Source organism: Esox lucius, chromosome 5 (genome assembly GCF_011004845.1).
Source record: "Esox lucius isolate fEsoLuc1 chromosome 5, fEsoLuc1.pri, whole genome shotgun sequence".
NCBI lineage: Eukaryota > Metazoa > Chordata > Actinopteri > Esociformes > Esocidae > Esox > Esox lucius.
This window is the reverse complement of record NC_047573.1, coordinates 34,122,927-34,148,301: the sequence shown is the minus strand read 5'-3', so window position 1 is coordinate 34,148,301 and position 25,375 is coordinate 34,122,927. Positions and strand designations below refer to the sequence as shown.

The 25,375-nt window shown below is 39.2% G+C and overlaps 1 protein-coding gene across 2 annotated transcripts in view; it reads left to right on the top strand.

The window, feature by feature from the left end:
* zgc:92313 (serine protease) overlaps positions 1 to 24,855 on the top strand; it is a 51,764-nt gene extending 26,909 nt beyond the window's left edge. For both annotated transcript variants that reach the window (XM_013131976.4, XM_010866861.4), the window contains exons 4-6: positions 2,324 to 2,595; positions 20,701 to 20,858; positions 24,192 to 24,855. In XM_013131976.4, the coding sequence (XP_012987430.2) occupies positions 2,324 to 2,595; positions 20,701 to 20,858; positions 24,192 to 24,449 (688 nt within the window). In that variant the 3' untranslated portion in view covers positions 24,450 to 24,855. The remainder of the gene's footprint in view (positions 1 to 2,323; positions 2,596 to 20,700; positions 20,859 to 24,191) is intronic.
* Positions 24,856 to 25,375: the final 520 nt, after the last annotated feature.

Sequence of the window (25,375 nt, the reverse complement as noted above, 5' to 3'; positions counted from 1 at the left end):
AAGTTTTTGATTGGTCATGGAAATCTTGTATTTCATTTGTAAGTTCAAATTCAACCAAGGCTGATCATTCACCTGGGAGTATTGCACATTCATCCATTGATGTCATGCATTCAGTGAGGGGTAATTAGGGCCTGGGTACCATTTGGGTACAAACGCTAAGTGCCGAGGGCAGGGAAAACTGGGTAAAAAAAAGAAAGGTGAATAGTTTTCTTTTTGTCAGTTTAGAATTCTGACAACGGAACAATGTAATATAGGCCTATTTTGGAAAAGTAATGGAAGGGGGAGGGTGTAGTTTTCATAATGCAATATAATACAGTAATAATGCAGTATAAGCATAGTTATAGAATCCGGGATGCTGGGCTTCTAGGCAGAGTTTTAATGTTATAGTAATGGTGTATTTATATTATAGTAAGTAATTTTTGTGTGATTAGACATTTCATCAGTTTACCTAATGCAAACAAAGATGATTTTATAGTGACTTAAAGTATGCTATAATACACCATGAAGACTATGATGCACTAATATTGATTTGCTGCTCATTAACGCCATCTTTTAGATGAATCACAGTGGTGATCATTATAGTGCTGTATAATCCTTGAGGAAAGATTTCCCAGTAATTTTGAAGCACTATTCTTTACATTATTGCTCATTATAATTACACATACAATGCATTGAGTATTTGTATACAACATCACAAGACTTCATGAGTCTTTACGAGTGTCTATAACTTTGCTTATACTACATTATTACTGTATTATAATGCATTACGCATATGGCCTTCAAATAAAGTGTTATCGAATGTCTTTGTTTCTGGCCATTTTGAACCTGTAATTGAACCCACAAATGCTGATGCTGCAGATACTGAACTAGCTTAAAGCATGCTTCTTTAACCAGGACATGTTTTCAGCTGTGCTACCATAATTGGATTTTCCAATATTCAATTAGCTTTAAAAAAGTATAAACTTGGATTAGCAAACACAACGTTCCACTGGAACACAGGATTGCTGGTTGCTGATAATGGGCCTCTACACCCATGTAGATATTCCATTAACAAATCAGCTGGTGCCAGCTGCAATCATCTTTACAAGATTTACAGTATCTACACTGTATATTTGATTGATTTTGTTATTTTAATGGACAACAAATTAGCTTTTCTTTCCAAAACAAGGACATTTCTAAGTGACCAGCTTTTTAGAATGGTAGTTTACATGGCCATCCACATGATGTAAAAGAAAATGGGACTTATCAGACCGGGCGACCTTTTCCACTGCTCCAATGTCCTGTTCTGACGCTTGCCTGCCCATTGTAGGTGCTTTCAACAGTGGACATGGGTCATCTTGGGCACTCTGACTGCTACACAGCCCCATACGCAGCGGTGTGTGATGCACTGTGTTCTGTGACACCTCCCATAACCACATACACATTTATTGTGATTTGTGCCACGGTAGACCTTCTTTCAGTTCGGACCGGATGGGATAGCCTTCATTGCCCTTGTACATTGATGAGCCTTGGGTGCCCAAAACCCTGTCATTTGTGGTTTGCACCCCCCTCTGACCACTGTTGGAGGTACTTACCAAGGCTGACTGGTAGCACCCCACAAGCCTTGCTGTTTCAGAGAATCTCTGACCCAGTCATCTGGCCATGACAATTTGGTCCTTGTCAATGTTGCTCAGATCTTTACTCCTGCCCATTTCACCTGCATCCCACATGTTGAGTATGAACTGATAACTGATTGTTCGTTTATCGTCTAATCATACCTTTATGTGCCCTTATTAAGAGGTGATTATTTTAATTTGCTATCGGAACTTATGCTAAGGCAGAGACTGGATAACTTGGTGACATTCACAGGTGTGCAGACTTGAGCAGGTGAGGTAAAACATGCACTGGAGCCCGGTACAGGAGCCCTGCCCACAGGAAGCAGAGTTGGAGGTTGTGACAAAAATAATAGTAGACTAACTGAAAAATTAATCTACAGATTAATCAACTACCAAAATAATAATTGGTTGCAGCCCTACATGGTTGCGCCATAATGGTGTTTTACTTTATCTGTATCAGTCCGTTTGATTACATTTGGTACACATAATAAGGGTTACGAATCTAGCTAATGTATGAACTGTGTTGCAGTTTGCTCACATGGGGCACCATTGGACAAACACATACTGTAAAAACAAACCAAAATATATTTTCCATCCACCCCTTAACTGTGTGTATGAATGGTATAGCAAGGTATAGAAATATGCAGAATTACCTTCAGTTATTAGCAAAACATTTGGACAACAAAGCTGTATTCATTGTAAATTGACTGCCCTCCCCTCTTTCCCAGTCCATACGACTTGTCGGGCTACACGCTATACCTGGGACGTCTCAAGCTCAACGGTTGGAATCCCAATGAGTTGTCACGCCAAGTGACGCGCGTCGTGATCCCATCCAGCTACACGGATCCCAAGTCTGGACAGGACATGGCGTTGTTGCAGCTGGACAGCCCGGTACCCTGGTCGAAGCATATCCATCCGATCTGTCTGCCTGATGCCGGGACAGATTTCTCTGGGGACATTTCCTGTTTTGTTACCGGCTGGGGAAACATACGTGACGGAGGTGAGAGGAGATGGTGATGATTTATTCGGCTAATATAGTGATTGTCCCCCACCAATTAAATCAGGAGGGAACGGTGAAACAGTTTGGTCTATGTTTGTTAGTGTTTTCCGCAGGCGATTTCTCTGGCCAAGCTATGCATTTTTGACACAACTTGGGTGAATTGTGTCTTAAAATTGACAATTCAGAATTACGTTGATTACCACATGCAAAGACCTAATATGTAACATGCCTGCATAGTTGTATCTGCATCAAAGGGTGTGAGTTAGTGTTTCAGTACCAGTCGTACTAGTGGCTGTTTTAAGTGTGAAATAATTCCAGACTGCAGACCTTGTGGTTGTTTTGTTCCGGTCTACCCATTAGCAACAACTTATGTGTTTGCGCCACATTGTTAGGACAACCTTTTTTGTGGCATTGGCTCATTACATAGACTTGTTGTCGTCGATACCCGATTCCAAATGTTCTGCCAATATCTAACAATTTTCCGATACCAGTATCAGATATGTGCACCCCCTGGCCAGTGTATATTATATGGATAAGTGATCATGCCCTGAGAAAAACTGTACTTATGGTAATAGGCACAAGTGGTAGTACACACGCAAAATAAATACTTGGTTAAAAATTCGGTAATGTTTTCAACCCAGCGCTGGGTCAATATTGGGTGTGTGGTACCCATCAGCAATGGGGCATCACATTTCCTACCTTCGTACAGAGATAGTTAGTTAGTACTCCCATACATTGTGTCAAGCTTAATTCAGTTACGTTTCATGCCCAATATCTATCAGCTGTAATGTAACAAAAAGCGAAGGGTCTGAATACTTTCTGAATGCACAGTACTTAACTTAATATATATATAGGAACCATTCAGGGAACTCGCTGCGTTCCCACCACAGGATCCATACCCAGGAAATAGGAACCATTCAGGGAACTCGCTGCATTTCCACCACAGGAACCATACCCAGGCAATAGGAACCATTTAGGGAACTCGCTGCGTTTCCACCACAGGAAGTTCCGGGGACTATATTCTATCCCCAAAACAGTCCCTGCTCGGGGAAAGGTACTTTCCCAAAGTACCGGAACTTTTGGGAGTGGGGCTTGCAGTGCTGAATTGGAGCAGAGGCCAACGGTGAGGAGACGCAGCCCACGGGTTAAATGCATTGAGCAATCGTACCAAGGTTTTTGTTACATTGTTTTATAATATTAGGAGACATTTAATATATGCATTATTTTGTGATAACCATAAAAGTTGAGACTTTGGTCAGGAATTAATGTCCTAGCTATTCATTTACATATATTCTGTGGCGCATAGTCTGTTGCATGGTAAGGTCAATCATCATGTGATTGGGGTATTGTTTCAAGTGTGTTTTTGTTTTTAGTAGTTAATCCTTAGCCTTTTTTCCTTTGGCTGAACATGCATACATTTAAACTATTCGAGCAGCCAATATCAATCATACACTCTTACACAATATATGTGCCTTCTACTCCTGTCGCCAACAATTCATTATTTGTGTAAAATCATTTTGTTTTACACTAATGTGAATTTAAAATGGCTACCAACTCTGCCAACTGTTATTACCCCTGTATTTCCTTTGAGCTCCTAATGAAATTTTAACTCCAAACTAATTTCAGCACATGATTGGTCTCTATATTGTTTGTGTTGTATTTAGAGGTGTGATACAAAAGCTGGGTGGATAGTTTTAGTGACCAAGGAGCTTATTGTGCACTCATTTCTCATGTGTAGCAGACAGACATTGTCTTTTATTCAGAAAGCAACCTAAAGTGCATTTGATGTGAAACTCCAAAGCGATGAGAACCAGCATACATTGTTCCATTCACATTAACACCACCGAATATGAAGTCCTGGCCTTATTGCATGTTCATGCTGAGGACCAAAATCCAGCCAGAATTGGAAACGGCGATCATGATGATAAGGTGTACACACAAATCCTGCAAGTTAACTGAGCTGGACATTATTCACACCGGGAAACAGTGCCAGGAGAAGCTTAAAAAATATAAACATGTTGTTAGTTATTTATACTTGTATTTTGCGCCTACATTTGTGGAGATAAAAATATAGTCATGGAACCAAATGTATAGTGGCTATTTCCATAAATCTGAAAACCGAAGAACTCCCACACTGTCTCGTTTACTGCTGAAATATTTATTAAATCACAACCGATAAATAACTTTTTTTTAAATTTGCGATAGCGTGAATCCGTCTTCTCACACTCCGTCTCCACAATAGCTTGTAAAATCCAATAAAACACGATCAACAGCAGCTCAGAGTTTACTGTTGCAGTCTGGCTTTGTATGGTGATATGTCATAGTGAGAACATACGTCAGCGAGCCTGACCTTGGCAGGGTTTCAGTCTGCCGCGGAACCACACAACAATGAAGGAACCTTTTAGTTCCTTGAAAAGTAGTTCCTGGGACTAAAGGTTCCGGGTTCCTTTGGTTGAAACGTGGCTTATGACTGTGATGAATGTGGTGGTGATTGCAAAACTGCTTGCATTTTACAGCAGCACTTCATTTGCAGAAACATTAGAAAAAGAACAATCCATTCATGGACCATTTTTGTTCAAGCTGGACTGTCGCTCATAAAATATGACCGACTAATACTTTCGCTTGCTGTGATTCCTTTGTCCTGCTGCCAGTTTGTTTACCAATATGCCAACGGAGGAGAAAGAAGAGAGGCAAATGTACCGATATCCTTTGCAGATCTCGGATGAGATACTGCAATCCGCCATTACCTTGCATTTTGCTTGCAAATGCTCAATCCCTAGACAATAAAATGGACGAATTACACTCACAGATTAACTTTCAACAGGACATTGCGAACTGTTGGGTGCTAGCACTTGTAGAGACATTGCTCGATCCTACAGTGCCAGACTTGTGCGTCACCCCTGCTGGCTTTTTTTATCTAATGGCAAGACAGAACGTTGAAGTCCGGTAAACGTAAGGGTTGAGGGGTCTGCATTATGGTTAACTCTCACTGGGGAAATGATGTTGCAGTACTCTCAACCCTGTTCACCCGACCTGGAGCTAATGACTGTAAAGGTACGGCCCTTCTACGTTTCGCGGGAATTCCACTCCGCTATTATCACAGCAGTCTATATACCCCCGCAAGCAGTTAAAACACATGCACTGGAAGACCTATAAGGAGTAGTAAATGGGCCAGAGGACTATCACCCTGAGGCAGCTTCTGTTGTTGTTTGCCAAAATACCACTAGCTGTGGTTAGCAGAATCTTGACCATTGTTATTCACAAATACGAAATGGTTACATACCCCTCCCCCGCCCTGCTTGTGGTAAGGCTGATCACTTATCAATTTTGCTCCTCCCATCCTATAGACAACGCCTAAAACAAGATAAACCGGTTTCTCAGACAGTTCAACACTGGAATGAGGGATCCATTATTGCGCTACAGGACTGCTTTGAAACAACGTATTGGCAGATGTTCTGTGAAAACACAGACTCTGTGTCAACATATATCTGCAAGTGGATCGATGATGTCATCCCGAGGGTCAATGTCAGGATTTTCCCCCAACCAAAAGCCCTGGGTAAATGGTAATGTCCATGCTAAGCTCAGAGCCTGGACCTGGAGGCTTTGAGGTGATCCAGATATGAACTATGCATTGCTATCAGGGATGGAAAAAGACTACAGGAATGAGATGGGGTCACAGTTCTGACCCCAGACACATGTGGTGTGGACTGTGACACATCACAGACTACAAAGGGAGAAATAGCAGTGATGCTCGTCCCACCGCCTCATTCCCTGACCAGCTCAACACCTTCTAAGCAAAGTTTGAGGTGACCAACACAATTCCTTCGGTGAGGCATGCTCAGGACGAGGACAAATGCACTCTGTACCTAACAACTGCTGACCTGAGGAGAGTTAAAAATAAAGATGAACCCTTGGAATTCACCAGGGCAAGATGACATTCCAGGCCGTTTCCTCAGGGGGTGCGCTGACCATCTAGCGGATGTATTCAACACCATATTCAACCTCTCCCTGTCTGCAGTCCCCTCCTGCTTCAAACAGACCACCATCATCCCTGTACCAAAGAAACCTTCCATCACCTGCTCTAACGAATACCGCCCTGTAGCACTGACATCAAACTTATTGTAGTATGCAAAATAACACTGTGGGTGGGGGCTATCAGAGTTTACGTTAGACTTTTTTTTTGACAGCCAATATATGTCTGTTAAAATTCCAGATATGCAGCCATATAGAACAGCTACCGGACATGTTTTAAATAGCCATATAATATCCTACATTTAAACAGCAATAAAACAAAAATGCTATGATCTAACAAATATTATTTTATTGAAATTAGTCAGCAGAATTAACTGAGCATATAGGCTGTAACTGGGCAATCAATTATTATGTAATTACCTGATCACAATAAGTTTGAGCCAGATAGCAATTATTTTATAGATAACCATCTCTTTGCAAAATATTTTGATTACAAATTGTTTCCAAGCTGAATAAGGGATTTTAAAGCCAATGTTATAAATGTCTCAACAAATACCATGCAAATTATGTCAGTTTCCATAGAATGTCTGGACTATGTGTGCAAAAGAGCGTTTGACAGCTCTGCAAAATGTATAGGCGCAGATCATTTTCTGAAACTCGTTTGCTTCTAAATGTCAGTGTGTTTAACCTAGTTTAGAATTATTTTGCAATGCACCATAATGTAGCCTAATTTCGCGACATTATTAATAGAAAACACATTTCAGTCGCTGGTCAGATCAACTCTGATCGACAAAAAAAAAACATTATTGTGTGTGTAAAACATTTTGACTAATATTGTAGGTCCAATTTTGTCATTTCCAACCATATTCCTGATTAGATAATGGCCATTAAAATGTATGCCAATGAGTATGTTGTCCCATATTAAATGTTGAAACACGTTTTGCTACATACGGAAGGCTATTTCAAATAACGACACTTTTCTGTGCTTTTTATCTTGCTGGCCTCAGTTGCAACATGCTTTTCTTTTTTTTTTTTTTACGGCCTGGGGATGTCTGCTTCACCTTGGACATTTCAGAGTTGTATGCTAGAGTTGCTGCTGGAATGTGAGGCTTTTGAATCTTTCGCCATGCTCAGTCACATGACCAAACACTCAGTAATTTCTTACTGAAACAGCTGAAGCTTGTTGTTCTTATAGGACCGATCATATATGTCACACTATTGGGTTATTTAATATGCTATTTATCTATTTATTTATTTGGCATATTTCCCACCAAATATTTTGGCCTTTTGATATTTTCATCTGCCGGACAACTACACCCAATACTGGCAAAAGGCTGGCATTTGCCCGGCTAACGTAAACCCCAATATATAAATATCTATTTAGCTATATAAATTATATATAAATTATTTATATATAATATATAATTAAGCTATTTATTTTTCAGATATTCCAGTTGAGAAGCCTGATATAATGGAGGAAACCGCTTTCTCTCCAGAAAGGCTTGTATACGCTGGTAACAGAACATCCAGTAGTGTGATTTGGTGGATTACATTGGATGATGCTGTTCTGTGATTTATCGCTGGCTAGGAAAGATTCCTTCTGTTGAGTGTCCCCTTACATTGTAATGCCACTTTTACAAACCATTAATGTTCGTGCATATTCCCAGGGTAAGAAGGAACCTAAAGTGTGCGATTTAATTTCATGAATGGATAGTTACATGGCTGGAGTATTTGGGAGAAATAATGCCAAATTGGTAAGTAAAGTAAAAGTTAAATGGTTTATTTTCCTCGGCCTGCCTGTCTTTTATTGTGAACAGCGCTGATAGTGTTGCATTGCATATTCCGAAGATAACTTTTAGTGGGGAGGAAACTCCGGGACCGCAAGGTTTAGCCCACGTTTTCTAACCCTATCGCCAGAATAATGCGTTGAAGGTTTTTTCATGGAGTGGAGAATTGCTTTCTGAGGAAAATATCTCTGATGTAGTCTACATTGAAAAACAATTTAAAGTCTGTTGTGCATTTATGACAACCTGTCTCCACCACTCGTCTCATAAAATCAAGGAAGAAAGAGTGCCATTCTATGGGGTTTCTAACAGATGTTCTGATTATTTTCAGGAGTTAATCAAACGCACACATTTTCAGCAAATGTGGCCACAAAATTATCAGATATGGCCATTGCCCTATGATTGTGCTAAGCTTACATTTACGGCTAGCCAATTTCTAACAGTCATGCTTGCTAGCAAAACAGGCTGCATGCTTATCTTCAGTCTAATGAATTAGGCATTAATAATGTCAGTCTATAACCAACAACCTTATCATGCTCATAAAAACAAATAACGCTCTTAATTTATATTTCAATGAAAGGTACTCCGGTACTGTACACAGTGACATTACCTTGACTTTATGTATGGAGCCTCTGGCTTCGCAAGGTGATGTAAGTCACAAGTGACCTGTAGAGGCTGCACAGCCGTCGGCCACAATCGGAAACAATTTCTGCCGATAGCAATAGTTTGATCGGCGCCGATATGACGTTTTACAATCGGCCAAAGGATTAATCGGTCGACCTCTAGTCTCATCTCCAACAATGATGAGACTGCTTTCAGAGAGGCGGAAAAGAACCTGGCTATGTGGTGCCAGGACAACAACCTCTTTCAACGTCTGCAAAACCGATATGATCATGGACTTCAGGATGTGGGAGAGGGGGGGTCATGCCCCCATACTCATCGTTGGAGTGGAGAGAGTCTCCGAATTCAAGTTTCTCGGTGTGTTCATCAAATATTACCTCACTTGGTCCAGACAAGCAAACTCGGCAGTGAAAACTGCCTAAAAACGACTATACTTCCTGAGGAGACTCAATACATTTGTCATGTCTGTAAAAACTCAACTTCAGCATGCTTTTCACCATTGAAAGCATAATCTCAGGCTACATTGCCTGGTATTACATCTGCTCCGCTGCAGACCGCAAGTACCTCCAGAGGGTGGTAAAGTCTTGCGGAGCACATCATCAGCTGCCATCGCCTATCCGTGCATGTATCAAACACGATGCTTGACGATAGCACAGAACATCATCAAAGATCACAGCCACCCAACACTGTTGCCACCTGGTAGACGCTACCGGAGCATCGGGGCATGCACTTCCAGACTCAGTTTTTTCCCTCAAGCCATAATGCTCCTTAACCAGCAACACTGATCTATGATCATACTGATCACACATGAACATTCCAGATCATCTGATGATTTAGGAAGAAACCTAGAGAGGAACCAGGCTCGGAGGAGTGACCAATCCTGTTCTGGCTTTGCCGGGTGAACATATTGTAATAATTAGTAAATGCATTTGGGTCCAGACGCTTTAAAATGACATGCTCACTTTCACACTGGCATACTTTCAATTGTTTACTTAGATTTTCGGTGAGTTTAAATTCAGCCTTCAATGATTTTTGAGCAGTGTGTATTTTGTTTGCTATTAGGGAGGACTGTGTAGTGAGCCTAATGTGCTCCTTTTGCTGCTCAAGTAGAGATAGATAGGTGACTTGCTCACACTCATTCTCTGTAAATGCCTTGGCTTCAGCATTGGCCTATTTCGAACTAAGGACCAGTATTCTTAGGTAATTCAGTTTTACTTAGAATTTTTTTTTTGCTACTAAGCTTATGTCAACAGTTTTAATTTGCCAAGGCCTACCTAGCATTTTTTTTTTAAACAGGATTATTATTATTTTCTTTAACCAAATAATTATATTAATTGCCAGTATAATCGCTAGAATACTCAATTAAAAAAAGTTTTCTTTGTGACAGCTCAACAATTTACACACAAAAAGCACGTTTTAGAAATTTCTGCCCATTTATTGAAAATGGAAAAGCTTAAATGTCTTGTTTAAATATTGCCATGTTGTTCCAAATGGAGCTCCGATACATCCTGTATTCTTTGATTATCCTTGATGTCTGTAGAACTTGATTGAAAGTCCATGTGTGGCAAATTCAATGGTTTTACTTTATTTGAATAGTCAGGATTCTTTCAACCAATGAAGTAAAGGCTTGCTAAGGTTAAGCCTAAAATAAGTTTTAGGGTAAGATTTATGTAAAAGGTTAAGTTTAGGGATAAGAAAAGGCTTGAGGTTAGGGTTAGTTTATTGAATTGTGATTGATAGTAAATAATAGTGTTTTAGGCATGCACCTGTCTATAATGTCCTGCCATGAACTCCAAGGAACTCTCTGTAGTCCTAGAATTAGAGGTAGAATTCTGTTAAAGCATAGGTCTTACGAAGGTCATAAACATTTCTGAGGCATTGAAAGTTCCTAGGAGGAATGTGGGCTCCATTATAAAATAAAAATGTGTGAAACCCCTAATACTTCCTAGAGTTGTTTCATTTTTGCTGCTGTTCCATGACTTTTAGCACCTGGGCCATTGTTACACTTTGCACGGTGTCTCTCAGCTCAGCCGTGACTAACTATTGTAGATAATACACTTTTCTGTGGGCCAAGGGATAATCAATGCCTTGGAAATGTTCATATATCCTACTGCTGATTGGTGCTTTTGAAGAACTTTATTCTAGATATGCTTTGAATGTTCCTTCGTCTTCATTATGTCGTTTTTGTTCTTTTTAGGAATGTGGGTTCCCAAAGTACGGCAGTGGTTCCCAACTACGGTCCTCAAGTACCCCCAACAGTAAAGATTTTCATTGTAGGCCCAGCCCAGCACAGCTGATTCAACTTGTCAACTAATTATCAGGCTCTCATTGAGTTGAATTGGGTGTGCTTGTCCAGGGCTACAACAAAAGTGTCCTTTTGTGGGTACTCAAGGACCGGAGTTGGGAACCACTGTCCTAGAGATTGTTGTATTTAACCTGAAATCATGTAAAACAACTTTCTGGAAAAGTTTGACCTAGATTCATATTTGGGTGAAATTCTGCTTAACCGGAGTTGTTCTTAAAGTCCAGTGGAGTCATTATTCACCTCCTTCCCTGTATTGAGTTAGCATTAATAGCATTGACTAAATTTATGAAACTGTTTCCCAAGCAGTGTTGGGGAACGTAACTTTTTCAAGTAACTAATTTTAGTTACTAGTTACTTCCCATAAAGTAACTAGTTTTGTAACTTAGTTTCTTGCTGTAGAAAGTAAGGCATTATTTTACTTAGTTACTTGAAGATAAGTCCTTTGATTCTGTATTAACATTTATTCCCAAAAGGCACATATTTAATGGGATGTCATATAATTAATTAGTCAGGTATTGTGTAGTCAGTGTCACTCAACAGCATATAATCATTATACAGCAAGAGTGACCAATCCTATTATTTCAAGTAATCATATACCATAATGCCAAATAATAATTACGTTTAGTTCTTTAATCAAGAATCTCTTAAATCAATATATTATTTTGTATTGCACATGCCTCCACATTTTCGGGCCAGGCTTATTATACAGCCTATATGTGCAGAGCTGGTGCTGCCATCTTTGCGTCCTTTGATGCCACTTGCTACTAGAGCGAAGTAATGCTACATAAAACTACGTAGATTGCACTGAGTGGAAATTGAGTAACGTGTTATTTATTTGAAAAGGTAACTAGTAAGGGATTACTTAAATTAAATAACTAACTACCTTTAAAATTTGTCTGACTACTGTAATGCATTACTTAGTAACACGTTACCGCCAACACTGGTCCCAAGCCACTAAAGCTGCATTGTTAGTGGAAACAAACCATTCAAGAACTCAAACCTTGAACACCAAAAGTGTACCTTGATTCGTCGGAGGACAGATCATCCATACATACAAACTGCTATCTTTCTGATATACAAGGCAAGAATGTGTCCGCATAGACCAATATGGATTTTCAATCTCTCCAAAAGGGAGTGATCAATGGTGTTGAAGGCAGTACTAAGGTCAAGAAGCACAAGGACAGACACTGAAACTTTGTCTAATGCCATTAAAAGGTAATTTACCAGTTTCAGTACTGTCATGGGATCTAAAACTACACTGGCATTTTCTAATGATTCTTTCAGGAAGGCAGTTGCTGGTAAAAAGCATTTTCTTGTTGGTCCTTGTTTCAGGTCCTTGCCAAGTGACTTTGTTGTTGTGATGCTAAATGAAAAGGATGGTGATTCAATATTTCAGGATGGAGGAAAAACCGCTACATACACTATCTGTCCACAAGATGAAAGTAAATCCAAGATATGGTTGTCAATGCGTAGGTCCTGAAACATGTTGGGAAATTGCTCCATATACCTTTTGGAGATGGTCATTAGTCTTTTTAATGTGAATATTTGCCAAAATTGTGAATATAATTCCCTGTGGGATTGACACGATTAAAATGCCACCCCCTAAGAAACTGATGCAGCGTTTAGCTTGAATTAATCAACTACACCAGGCACAGGAGTGGAGGTTAGAAGACGGGCGAATTGGTGGATGCATTTTCAACCCCGGGATACCAGATGAATTGTCCGAAGGTGAGGTGTTTAAACCGGGTTTGACTGATCAAATTACCTTTAGTACTAGTTTATGGAGCGCCTCACAAAAAGTTTTATTTGGGGCTGAAACAGGGCACACATAATATGGTAGAAGTGTTGTTTAAAGTCATCGAAGGAATGCAACAGTATGACTGTTAGATTGGCGCAATTTCCGGAAACTGTCATGTTTGTGTGACTGCACACTGTTCGACTGACGTACAGCCCTGAAGCCCCGCCTTAAGCTAACACATTCCTCAACACAGCATAAAAAGGTAGTCCACCTGTCTGCCTTCGACTCAACCATTGTCCCCACCAAAAACTACCATTGGCTTGGCCGGCTTGGCACTCAGCTAGGACCTCTTAATCTATCATACCTGTCAAATGTTGTTTAACTGCGTCTCGATGCAATTAGACTGGTTAGGAACGGCACTGCTACGCTTAGTAACGGTAATAGAAAACCTCCAAATTGATTGGTTTTTTCTTTGCGACTGAGTTATATAATGTTGGATTTTCTTCTCTCCACTTTAGGCAGCTGTGATTCTGTCAAGGCTGTATTACCACGCCTTTGATTAAGAGCTATTTCACAGAGAGATAGAATAAGGTCTGTGGAAGCAGTTTCTAAAATAACTTTTCTACTTGCCGGAGACTTAAATAGTATCTTCAAAAGTGGTAGATTTCTACGAATGCGTTTAAACATGATCAAACTTTCTGAAAACAATCCTGTTTTCAGACTGTAGTCTTCTGGTGTTGTAGCATTAAAGTCAATAAGTAAATAAGTGAAGGGTGGGTGTGTTGCATCTTTAAAACTCTCCAGGAAGTACAGAGAAAGGCTGGGGTGTATTTGTCTTCTTAAAATGCTAATCTACTGATTGTCACCTGAATTTTTTAACAAGATGAGAATTTGTGTTCAAGTTGATAAAGGGCCTTTTGGCAGACACACAGTAGCCATAACAATACGAAAGTATGTGTCTAGAGCAGGGTTCGGCAAGTAAGTTTGGCATTGGGCTATTATTTTGTATTTATTTTTTATAATCTTTTTTTAATTAAAAAATAACTCAAGAAATAAGAAGACTTGAATATGGCCATTAATGGCATGTTTGAATCATGTTTTTGATTACGTACATGTTTTATTTCCTCTTTCCATATTGTGAATAATAAATGTGTATCATTTTAATTTACTTCTTTGTTACACATTGGAGCCTAACATATTGTAATAATTATTTGACATAGCCTACTTTTATTCTCAGAATTATTCCTTGGCATCCACACATTCTACATTGCATTTTTTAATTGTTTGCGTGCTGGAGGTAGGCTAGGCTATTACGTTGTGTGTTGAGCTAAACATTTAAGCTAGCTGTATACACAAAATGGCACTATCAAAGAGTCTAAAGAGGAAAGTTGACAGTGGAAATGGGGCATTCAGAGATGAATGGAAAAACAACTATGCCTTCATCTTACCTAGTTTCTTGAATGCAAAGCCAGTGTGTCTTATTTGCACTGAAGTTGTCGCTGTTTTCAAAGAGTATAACATTATACTGTTAGTTTTTTCATACGACACATTTCCGACCGCTATGTCAGAGGTCTGTCAAGCAAACCACACTTGAATGCTCTTCAGAACTTTTCAAAGTAAAAACTCACAATTAAATTCCAAATAAAACATTGTTGCAAAAATGTTCTTACATTTTAATTTTGTAGGCAAAATCACTAAAGAGGAAGTGTTTATGTGAGTATGTTGCTGTCATGACTGAGATCTATTTCAGCGCTAGCCACAGTCAAAATAATCATGCCGTGGGCCGGATATTATTGCTGGCGGGCCAGTTTTGTCCCACGGGCCGTCATTTGCCGAACCTTGGTCTAGTGGTTTGAAATCTCCAAATATTATGTTTGGGTGACCAATCGGATAAGTCTTTGTCATGTTGCAGAATGGTAAAAGACTACAGACATCTTTATTCTGAATAGTCTCCCCTTCTTGAGCCGTAAACTTCAAAAGACATGCGTTGGTACAACCGCCGAAAAGAGCCTCACATGGGTCAATGTGCTCTGGAGCATCAAAGATCTTCAAGAAAAAGCTTGGACATCTGCGGATGTGTTTTCGAGCAGATTCCACTCACACTCCTATATGTATTGAACATGTACGTTTTGTTGTTCTTTTGAAGCTTCAAGCTTCAAAAGAACCCATACTGAACCCATACTGAATCTTTTTCACCGGCTTGTTGTCACCGGCTTGCTGAACAATGACACTGGGTATCCGTGCCAGAAACAGCCTAGAAATGCATAGGCTGTGAACACCATCACGTTCAACATAATATGCCCCGATTTTCATTTCACCACGGTTCAGGGCATGCTGTATCGATTATATTCTCATCAGAGGCCAGATATTCAAGCCATTTGAGAATATTTTCTGACAACGATTGTAGTTGTTTGAGGGGATTGTGTCCTTGGTGTAAGGTATCTGTTGCAAAAGACTTTCATGCAAGCTGAAGCAATAGTAATCGATCTGAAGGGGTCAACACAACCACATTCCAGGAACTCAAGTCTGTAATGCATACAAACCTCTCTCAAGATGATCACATTATTCACACAGTAATTTTATAATTCATCCTTCATGACAAAGTTGTCTGTGGAAACCGTTTTGTGCCACTGCAAAAGCCAATCTTTTTCTTTAGCCATCATGGTATTCACACTGTAGTAATATGGTTCCAGATGGGGGCCAACATAGTTCTCATCCTCCTTGCCGTTAAACTTGAAAGGAAAGGACCCTTTTTTAGAATCCTTAAAACCCATAGCACATGGCAAAGTCGCCAGCTTCATCGGTAGGAAGCAATGACTATCAATGTATCTGATTGAACTTGCTGCCTGTAGAAATAATGAGCTTGCTACCATTAGCAAGAAGTGTTGTGACAATACCGTTGCTAACAAGGGGTTGCATCAAAATGTAACCATCAAAAACTTTCGAGTTATGTGCTATAAAGGTGTAGTCAGTATATTTCGGTTGCCTAAACTTTAGAAAAAAAGCAGCGTATTAGTTCTTTCCATTTCTCAAGCTTTATGTGTAAATTACAATCCACTTAAAAGTTAAAGTAATACGTCTCATTTCATGCTTCAATACCCGGAGGTTCTTTACCAATATATTAGAAATTTGATCAGTTTTCCAACTGTATTGAATACAGTACTATGTAGTTGACCATTGGTTCCCGAGTCGAATAAAGCATGTATCTGAAATGTATATAATAAAAATTTAATATTTTGTGCGTTAGTTCATGTTTTGCTGTTAGTTTCAGACAGGTTATAGGAACTTTCATCTCTCTCCTCCGCATGTCTTGCGTTTGAGCTCAACATAGCCTACTTGCACACCGGAAAGGCTGTTTTATTACAATTTAAATGGAGATATGCGATCAGATACTTTTAAGCTATGAGGCCAGGTGGTTAAGACTGCTGTAAAGGAATAGAAAGATTGTTTGCAATGTAATGAATAGTATCAAACACGGCTCACACAATTTCAGAAGCTCCGCAGCTCTGATGGGCAATAAATGTATTTATTCTAGCCTACTATTTATAGTATACAATTTTTATAGACCTTCATTTCTGCACAGGCCAGGGAACGCTTATTCTCAAGCAATAGCTTATTTCACAAATAAATGACAGCAAAACTACAGGTGCTGGTCATAAAATTTGAATATCATAAAAAAGTTGATTTATTTCAGTAATTCCATTCAAAAAGTAAAATTTGTATATTATATTCATTCATTACACACATACTGATATATTTCAAATGTGTATTTCTTTTAAATGTGGTGATTATAACTGACAACTAATGAAAATCCCAAATTCAGTATCTCTAGAATATTGTGAAAAGGTTAAATATTGAAGACACCTGGTGCCACACTTTAATCAGCTAATTAACCCAAAACACCTGCAGAGTGTTTTTGATGTTAAAATAAGGATTCAGAAGTTGCTGATGGAGAGTTCACTATGCATTGTGGTGCCTCTGAGGGAACAGGTGACTGGTTGTGTGTGGACACCCAACAATTATTTCTGTCAAATATAAAACCTGTTCAGATAATGTATGCTAAATGCTTTTCCAAATGCATTTTTATCTGTAATGATTGAAGAGTCCAACTGAATTTGCCTATTTGTTTTTCTAACATCTGGATGGATCACCTGAAGCGGTAGAAATTCCATCTAAGTAAAAACTGGATTTGGCCATTTTAATTGCTACAGTACATCTATTTCTCTGTTGCCTGAAGAGTTGTCAATCAGATACCAAGTCAGTCTTTCTAGCAATTGCCCAGGCCTGATTTCTCTGCCTAAGGTGTTCAGATATCTCTTTAGAACCAAGGATTTGCACAATCTCACACTGTGATATTTAAAAGAGGCATGTCTGTCAACTGAAGGGATAAATGTGGATGAGAAGTGCTCCAGAGCCAGATCCAGGTCTGAGAATTCCTTTACAGAGAACAACTCGGGAATAAAATACATCCTGCAAAAAGACTCTACCTGTTAATTATAAAAATAAAATCTTCGAAATTAGGTGCGGGTCAGCATTTTGTTGTTAATTACTTCTAATACAAACAACTGGACAATGATTACTAGTATCGTTTGCAAAAACAACAGTTGATCTGTATTTGTGGGGTTTGTCAGATTCTGTTAAATTATTGAGGAGTTAAAGGGTTTTTAACATTAATCCTAAAGTAGGCATTAAAATCAGCTGTAACAAAGATATTAATTAATACGTAATCTCTTCAGTTTATCAAAGACTGGCGTTAGCCCAGAATAACAATCTCAGAGGACAAAAAAGGGACCAGACATTTACACACAGTATCAGCTTCACCTGTCAATGCAGCAGGGGGTTGGAATGTCCCTGTTACATAAACATTTAAATTTTCAGCAATATATACATCAATAACAAATAGCTCAAAAAGCTGAGGTACAGAAACATTTAGTGCTTGGGGTTCTGCAGGGTTTGATTCAGCATAGATGGCTACTCCTCCACCTTTATCCTATCACATCTATCATTGACCAATGTACCTAACTATGTGTCTGAGAGTACCTGAATATCCCAATTTGTAGCATGTATCCAAATATTAGTCATATCCATTTTAGGCAGCATACTTTGCACATTTGATAGCAATATACTGCTTCCTGCAGTTCAATGGATGTGCATCCCACAAATCTCCATCAACTGCAAGATGCTATCCTATCAATATGGGCCAACATTTCTAAAGAATGCTTTCAGCACCTTGTTGAATCAAAGCCACGTAGAATTAAGGCAGTTCTGAAGGCGAAAGGGGGACAAACACAGTATTAGTATGGTGTTCCTAATAATCCTTTAGGTGAGTGTATATTGGTGTACAGAGGCCCATAATAAGCAACCATCAGTTTTGTTTTCCAAGTTTATTTTGGTGTGTTTTTCTAATTGATCATTGGAAAAACATTTTGCAGTTAGCACAAATGAAAACTGTTGTGCTAATTAAAGTTGCAATAAAACTGGCTAGTTGAGTTCTTTAGACTAGTTGAATATCTGGATCATCAGCAATTATGGGTTTGATTACAGGCTTAAAATGACCAGAAACAAATAACTTTCTTTGAAATTAGCTGATTAGAGTGTGGCACCAGGTGTCTTCATTATTGAACCTATTCACAATATTCAAAATTTCTGAGATACTGAATTTGGGGTTTTCATTAGTTGTCAGTTATAATCATCAAAATTAAAAGAAATAAACACTCGAAATATATCAGTCTGTGTAGAATGAATGTATACATTATACAAGTTAAATGGAGTTACTGAAATAAATCAACTTTTTGATGATATTCTAATTATATGACCAGCACCTGTATTTCATTATTTCTAACTATATTTCCTATTCATTTTGCCTATTCAAATTAATTTCATGTATGTTTTCATGGAAAAAAAAGTGACTAGGGCTGGCCAATTAGAAAGAAAAAAATTGAATCACAATTTCTTTTGACAAATATTGCAATTAAGATTCCCTGTGCCTTTAGAGCTTAACCCCCCCCCAAAAAACATCAGTGAGCCACCACCGTGCTTCACAGTCGGGATGGTATTCTGTTCATTATAGGTCTTGTTGACCCCTCTGCAAACATAGCGTTTAAATGGAATCCCCTCTCCAAACATAATGGTGGAGAAGCATTATCTACACCTTCCTCCAAATCTGCCTTCATTTTGAAATTGTTAACAATCGCAACTGACAAACTTGTGACTGCAAAGAAATCCAATGATGAAAGCAAATATCTAAAGTGTACCTGCAGACAAGCATAGTTGAAATGGAATCAATATGGTTGATGGAAAAATTTACCAAAAAACACACACCCAACACAATAAGTTCTACTGTTGGGTCTGGAAATATTTGGACACTGTCACAATTTTCATAAATTTGGCTCTGTATGCCACCACAGTGGATTTGAAATGAAACAACTGAGGTGCAATTGAAGTGCAGACTTTGAGCTTTAATTCAAGGGCTTAAACAAAAATATCATATAAAATGTTTAGGAATTGCACCTCAGTTGTTTAGGGCTCAAATGTAATTGGACAAATTAGCACAATCTTAAATAATAAAATGTTCATTTTTAATACTTTGTCGAGAATCCTTTGCAGGCAATGAATGCTTGAAGTCTGGAACGCATGGTCATGGGGGGGACAGCTGTGGGACTTTTTGTGTTGGCGCATGCACATAACTTGTCCTTCTTTGAATATTGGGGGGGACGTGTCCCCCTGTCCCCCCATAGAATTACGCCTATGGTGAAATGCATGCTCGAGCAGGTTGAAATCAGGGGATTGACTCTGCCCTTGCAGAATATTCCACATCTATACCTTAAACTCCTGGGTTGCTTTTGCAGTATGTTTTGGGTCATTGTCCATCTGTAAAGTGAAGTGCCGTCCAATCAACTTCACTGAATTTGGCTGAATTTGAGTAGACAATATATCCCTATACATTTCAGAATTCATCCGGCTGCTTCTGTCACTTCATCAATAAAGACTAGTGACCCAGTGCCATTGGAAGCCAACCCTCTATTTGGTCTTGTGAAGTCTTCTCTTCGTGGTAGACTTGGATAATGATATGCCTACCTCCAGGAAAATGTTCTTCACTTGGCTGGATGTTGTGAAGGGTTTTTACTTTACTATGCAAAGGATCCTACGATCATCCACCACTGTTGCCTTCCATGGACGTCCAGGCTTTTTTGTGTTGCAGAGCTCACCAGTGCGTTCTTTTTTTCTCAGAATGTACCAAACTTTTGATTTGGCTACTCCGAATCCTAATCTCTCTGATGTATTTAAAAAAGAAAATTGCAGCCTATGGATGGCCTATGACCGCAGCTTCCAAATGCGACTGCCACACCTGGAATCAACTCCAAACCTTTTACCTGCTTAACTGATGAATAACGATAGAATAGCCCACACCTGTCCATGAAACATATTTTAATCAATAGTCAATTACATTTGGTCACTTAAAAAAGTGGGGGCTACATATTCATTCCTGAACCCTTCCTCCAATTTGGATGTGAATACCCTCAAATTAAAGCTGAGAGACTGCACATTAAGCCCATTTTCATTATTTGAATATATTATTCTATATATTTTTAAAAGCAATAATCAGAAAAGTAATCAAACCTCTGTTGTAGCATAATTTAAATTATAAAAAAAAAAAATATATATATTCTCTTTCTCTCTCTTAGTCTCCCTGAGTGGTGTGGGGACACTGCAGCAAGTTCAGGTGCCAATCATCTCAACATCTTCCTGTCAGGCGATGTACAGCCAGTCCTCAGAGACAGTGGACATCCTGTATGACATGATCTGTGCCGGCTACCAGGAGGGGGGCAAGGACTCCTGCCAGGTATGCTTGCATCATCTCTGTGTGTTACGTCTGTAGAATCCAGTTAATTTTAGTCCACAACCATGTGAATGTCTACACACTAGCTGAACCACATTTCAGCAGCATGTTGAAGCATCAGTCTTATCTTCAGGCTTATACGTTGAATATCCACCACTCTTTGAACAGTTTAATTACTTTAAGTAAAACGGGTAAGTGGTTTGATGTAGAGGCTTTTAGTATCTATTAGGATCTCCATTAGCTGCAGCCAAAATTGCTCCATCGCCACCTTCACATCTAGATTACTTTTGAGTAATACTCTCAAAACAAAGATTTTTAGTGTTTTGTGTTTAGAAACAGCATATTATTAGTAACCCATTCCAGAACTGACTGGAGCTCTGTTAGTGGGTCATTTATTTAACTGTTGTTTGAGTGGTCAGCAATGTGGTATAATATTTTGTATTTAAACTGTAGACCAGAGTTTACAGCCATTCCTCTCTATTCAAGAATGCCTCAGGAAGTGGAGTCATTTATCTCCTAAACAGTTATGGCCTAAACACTATATTCAACTGAATTTGTATTACAGATGTTTTTATTAAATAAATCCTTCTGTCTTCTAGTAATGTTTAACTCTCAATCCATAATATATCAGAGGATGTAAATCCAGATTTGTGTTTGTTTTTTCAACAGTAAGTTAGATTGTTTTGATTAGTTTGCTTGTTAACAGAAATAATTAATGGTTACGAACATCAAAGTTTTTTTAATGAAAAAGTCTCAAGTGACTGACATTTTTTTTCACTCAGTTTTCAATGATATACTTGATTTGCTACTTGCAAATATACAGTATCTCACAAAAGTGAGTACACCCCTCACATTTTTGTAAATGTTTGATTATATCTTTTCATGTGACAACACTGAAGAAATGACATTTGCTACAATGTAAAGTAGTGCATGTACAGCTTGTATAACAGTGTATATTTGCTATACCCTCAAAATAACACAACACAGCTATTAATGTCTAAACTGCTGGCAACAAATGAGTACACCCCTAAGTGAAAATGTCCAAAATAGGCCCAAAGTGTCAATATTATGTGTGGCCACCATTATTTTCCAGCACTGCCTTAACCCTCTTGGGCATGGAGTTCACCAGAGCTTCACAGGTTGCCAGTGGAGTCCTTTTCCACTCCTCCATGTCGATATCACGGAGCTGGTGGATGTTAGAGACCTTTAGCTCCTCCACCTTCCGTTTGAGGATGCCCCACAGATGCTCAATAGGGTTTAGGTCTGGAGACATGGTTGGCCAGTCCATCACCATTACCCTCAGCTTCTTTAGCAAGGCAGTGGTCATCTTGGAGGTGTGTTTGGGGTTGTTATGTCGGAATACTGCCCTGCGGCCCAGTCTCAGAAGGGAGGGGATCATGCTCTGCTTCAGTATGTCACAGTACATGTTGGCATTCATGGTTCCCTCAATGAACTGTTGCTCCCCAGTGCCAGCAGCACTCAAGCAGCCCCAGACCATGACACTCCCACCACCATGCTTGACTGTAGGCAAGACACTTGTCTTTGTACTCCTCACCTGGTTGCAGCCACATATGCTTGACACCATCTGAACCAAATAAGTTTATCTTGGTCTCATCAGATCACAGGACATGGTTCCAGTAATCCATGTCCTTAGTCTGCTTTTCTTCAGCAAACTGTTTGCAGGCTTTCTTGTGCATCATCTTTAGAAGAGGCTTCCTTCTGGGACGACAGCCATGCAGACCAATTTGATGCAGTGTGCAGCGTATGGTCTGAGCACTGACAGGCTGACACCCACCTCTTCCCCCTCTCCAGCAATGCTGGCAGCACTCATACGTCTATTTCCCAAAGACAACCTCTGGATATGACGCGGAGCATGTGTTCTCAACTTCTTTGGTCGACCATGGCGAAGCCTGTACTGAGTGGAACCTGTCCTGTTAAACCGCTGTATGGTCTTGGCCACTGTGCTGCAGTTCAGTTTCAGGGTCTTGGCAATCTTCTTATAGCCTATGCAATCTCTATGTAGAGCAACAATTCTATTTTTCAGATCCTCAGGGTTCTTTGCCATGATGTGCCATGTTGATCTTCCAGTGACCAGTATGCGGGAGTGTGAGAGAATTTTACATACCTGCTCCCCATTCACACCTGAGACTTTGTAACACTAACGAGTCACATGACACCAGGGAGAGAAAATGGCTAAATAGACCCAATTTGGACATGTTCACTTAGGGGTGTACTCACTTTTAGACATGAATGGCTGTGTGTTGAGTTATTTTGAGGGGACAGCAAATTTACACTGTTTTACAAGCTGTACACTCATTACTTTACATTGTAGCAAAGTGTCATTTCTTAAGTGTTGTCACATGAAAAGATGTAATCAAATATTTGCAAAAATGTGAGGGGTGTAGTCACTTTGTAAGATACTGTACCTTTGCCACATTTTTGCAATGCAGCAAATAATTGACAAATTTAAGGATTTCGGCTTGGCTGGGGCTACTATGAAAATGTGTATTCTTGGGGTACTTGAGAACCAGAGTTTAGAACCACAGTATCAGACCAAAGAATAATAATCCTCTTCTATAAATAAATAATTGCAAAAAAATAATTGCCAGCTATCATATTTTACTTCAGTATATACTACCAAAAGTTTCAAAATGTCTTTGTTTTTAAAGGAAAAGCATTTTTGGGGGGGAATATCTATATAGGCATTAAGAGGCCCATTCTCAGCAACCGTAACTTCTTTGTTCAAATCGCATGTTGTGTATGCTTATCCAAGTTTATAATTTTAAAAGGCTAATTGATCATTATCATCCTTTCTGCGTTTGTTAGACTAGTTCAGTATCTTCAGCATCAGCGTTTGTGGGTTCGATTACAGGCTCAAAATTGCCAGAAACGTTCTTCTAAAACTCGTCAGTCTCTCATACAAGGATGTGTAGTACTCCCTTCACAGAACAGCGCAAACTGGCTCTAACCAGGATAGTAAGAGGTGTGGGAGGCCCCGGTGGTACACCTGAGCAAGAGGACATACATTGTTGTCTAATTTGAGGAACAGATGCCTCACAGGCTCTCAACTGGCAGCTTCATTAAATAGTACTGCCTCAGTGTCAAGAATAGGCAACTCTGGGATGCTGGCCTTCTAGGCAGAGTTCATCCTCTCAAGTCTGTGTTCTTTTGCCCATCTTAATCTTTTCTTTGCAAGTGTAGAGGTATGTATGCATGTGTCAAATTCTTAGGAATAGACATTGTGCTATGGAAATATGTTTAAGAATGTAATATTGCACCAAAGCCTGGGTGTGAGCTTCTTTTTCTTACGTATTATCTCTCTCTTTCCCCCCACAGGGGGACTCAGGAGGACCCCTAGTCTGCAAGATGCAGAACGGGACCTGGGTACAAGCCGGGGTTGTGAGTTTTGGCCTGGGCTGTGCCGCGGCCAATCAGCCTGGCATCTATGCCAAGGTGTCAACCTTCTCCAGCTTCCTCCGCAACAACATACCAGATATACAGCTGTATGGCCGGGGCGATCACAGCTTGGCCAGCGGAGTGGCTGTCCTGACTAGCTTCCTAGCCACACTACTGATGGCTCATCTGTTTAGATAAGAATTCCTAAAAGTCTGAAGTTATTTTTCTGTGGAATTTGACAAATGAACCAGATTTTGGACATACATTGGCTTTTGTACATGATGATTTTAAGTAAATAGTTCTGCATATTTAAATTTTCCATTTTAAAAATGTCCATATGCTAAAGCAGTTTCTCAATCAAATTGAGTGTAGAGATTATGAACACCTTTTTTATGCTATAATGAATGTAAACCTGGGAAAGTGTGAAATGTCTTGGAACATCCTCTCAAGTTCTTATAGTGAGATGGTAAGATCGTTATTCATATCCAATATCTGAAATAAGCATGGTCCTGAATAGTGATGGCCAATCGAGGCTTCATTAGCATTATTTTAGCAGCAGGATATAATGCTGGCAGCACTCAGATTTTCTTTATCACAATAAAAGCCATCATTGAAATGTATAAGGCAATGTAGTTAACAATCTAGTCTGTGAAAAGGAACAGACATTAAACATAAAACATACAGACTAGATTATCTATATTAGCATATATATTTCAATGATGGATTTTATTTAGAAAAAGAAAATCTGAGTTAGCATTGCTAAGCATAATATCCTGCTGCTAGAAGAATGGTAACAAATCCTCGAATGGCCACCACCAGTCCTGAATATACCAGCTATTGTTCAATCAGAAGAATAAACAGGTCAATATCATGGACACTTGAACACTGAATTTAACTGTTACATAGAGGTTATAAGTTTTCCGTTTCAACCCAAATGTCAGTGTATGTCCTGTAGAATTGTGTTTTTAAGATTAAAGTTTATATTAATTGACCCAGACTGATCAGTGTTGGCCTATTGATAGCCTTAAACAAATTAAAATCCACCATTTCAACCTGAAAGCCAATGGTCAGATCTTACCCATGATGTAAGAAAATTAACATCAATAGGGTATCCTTGAAGTGAA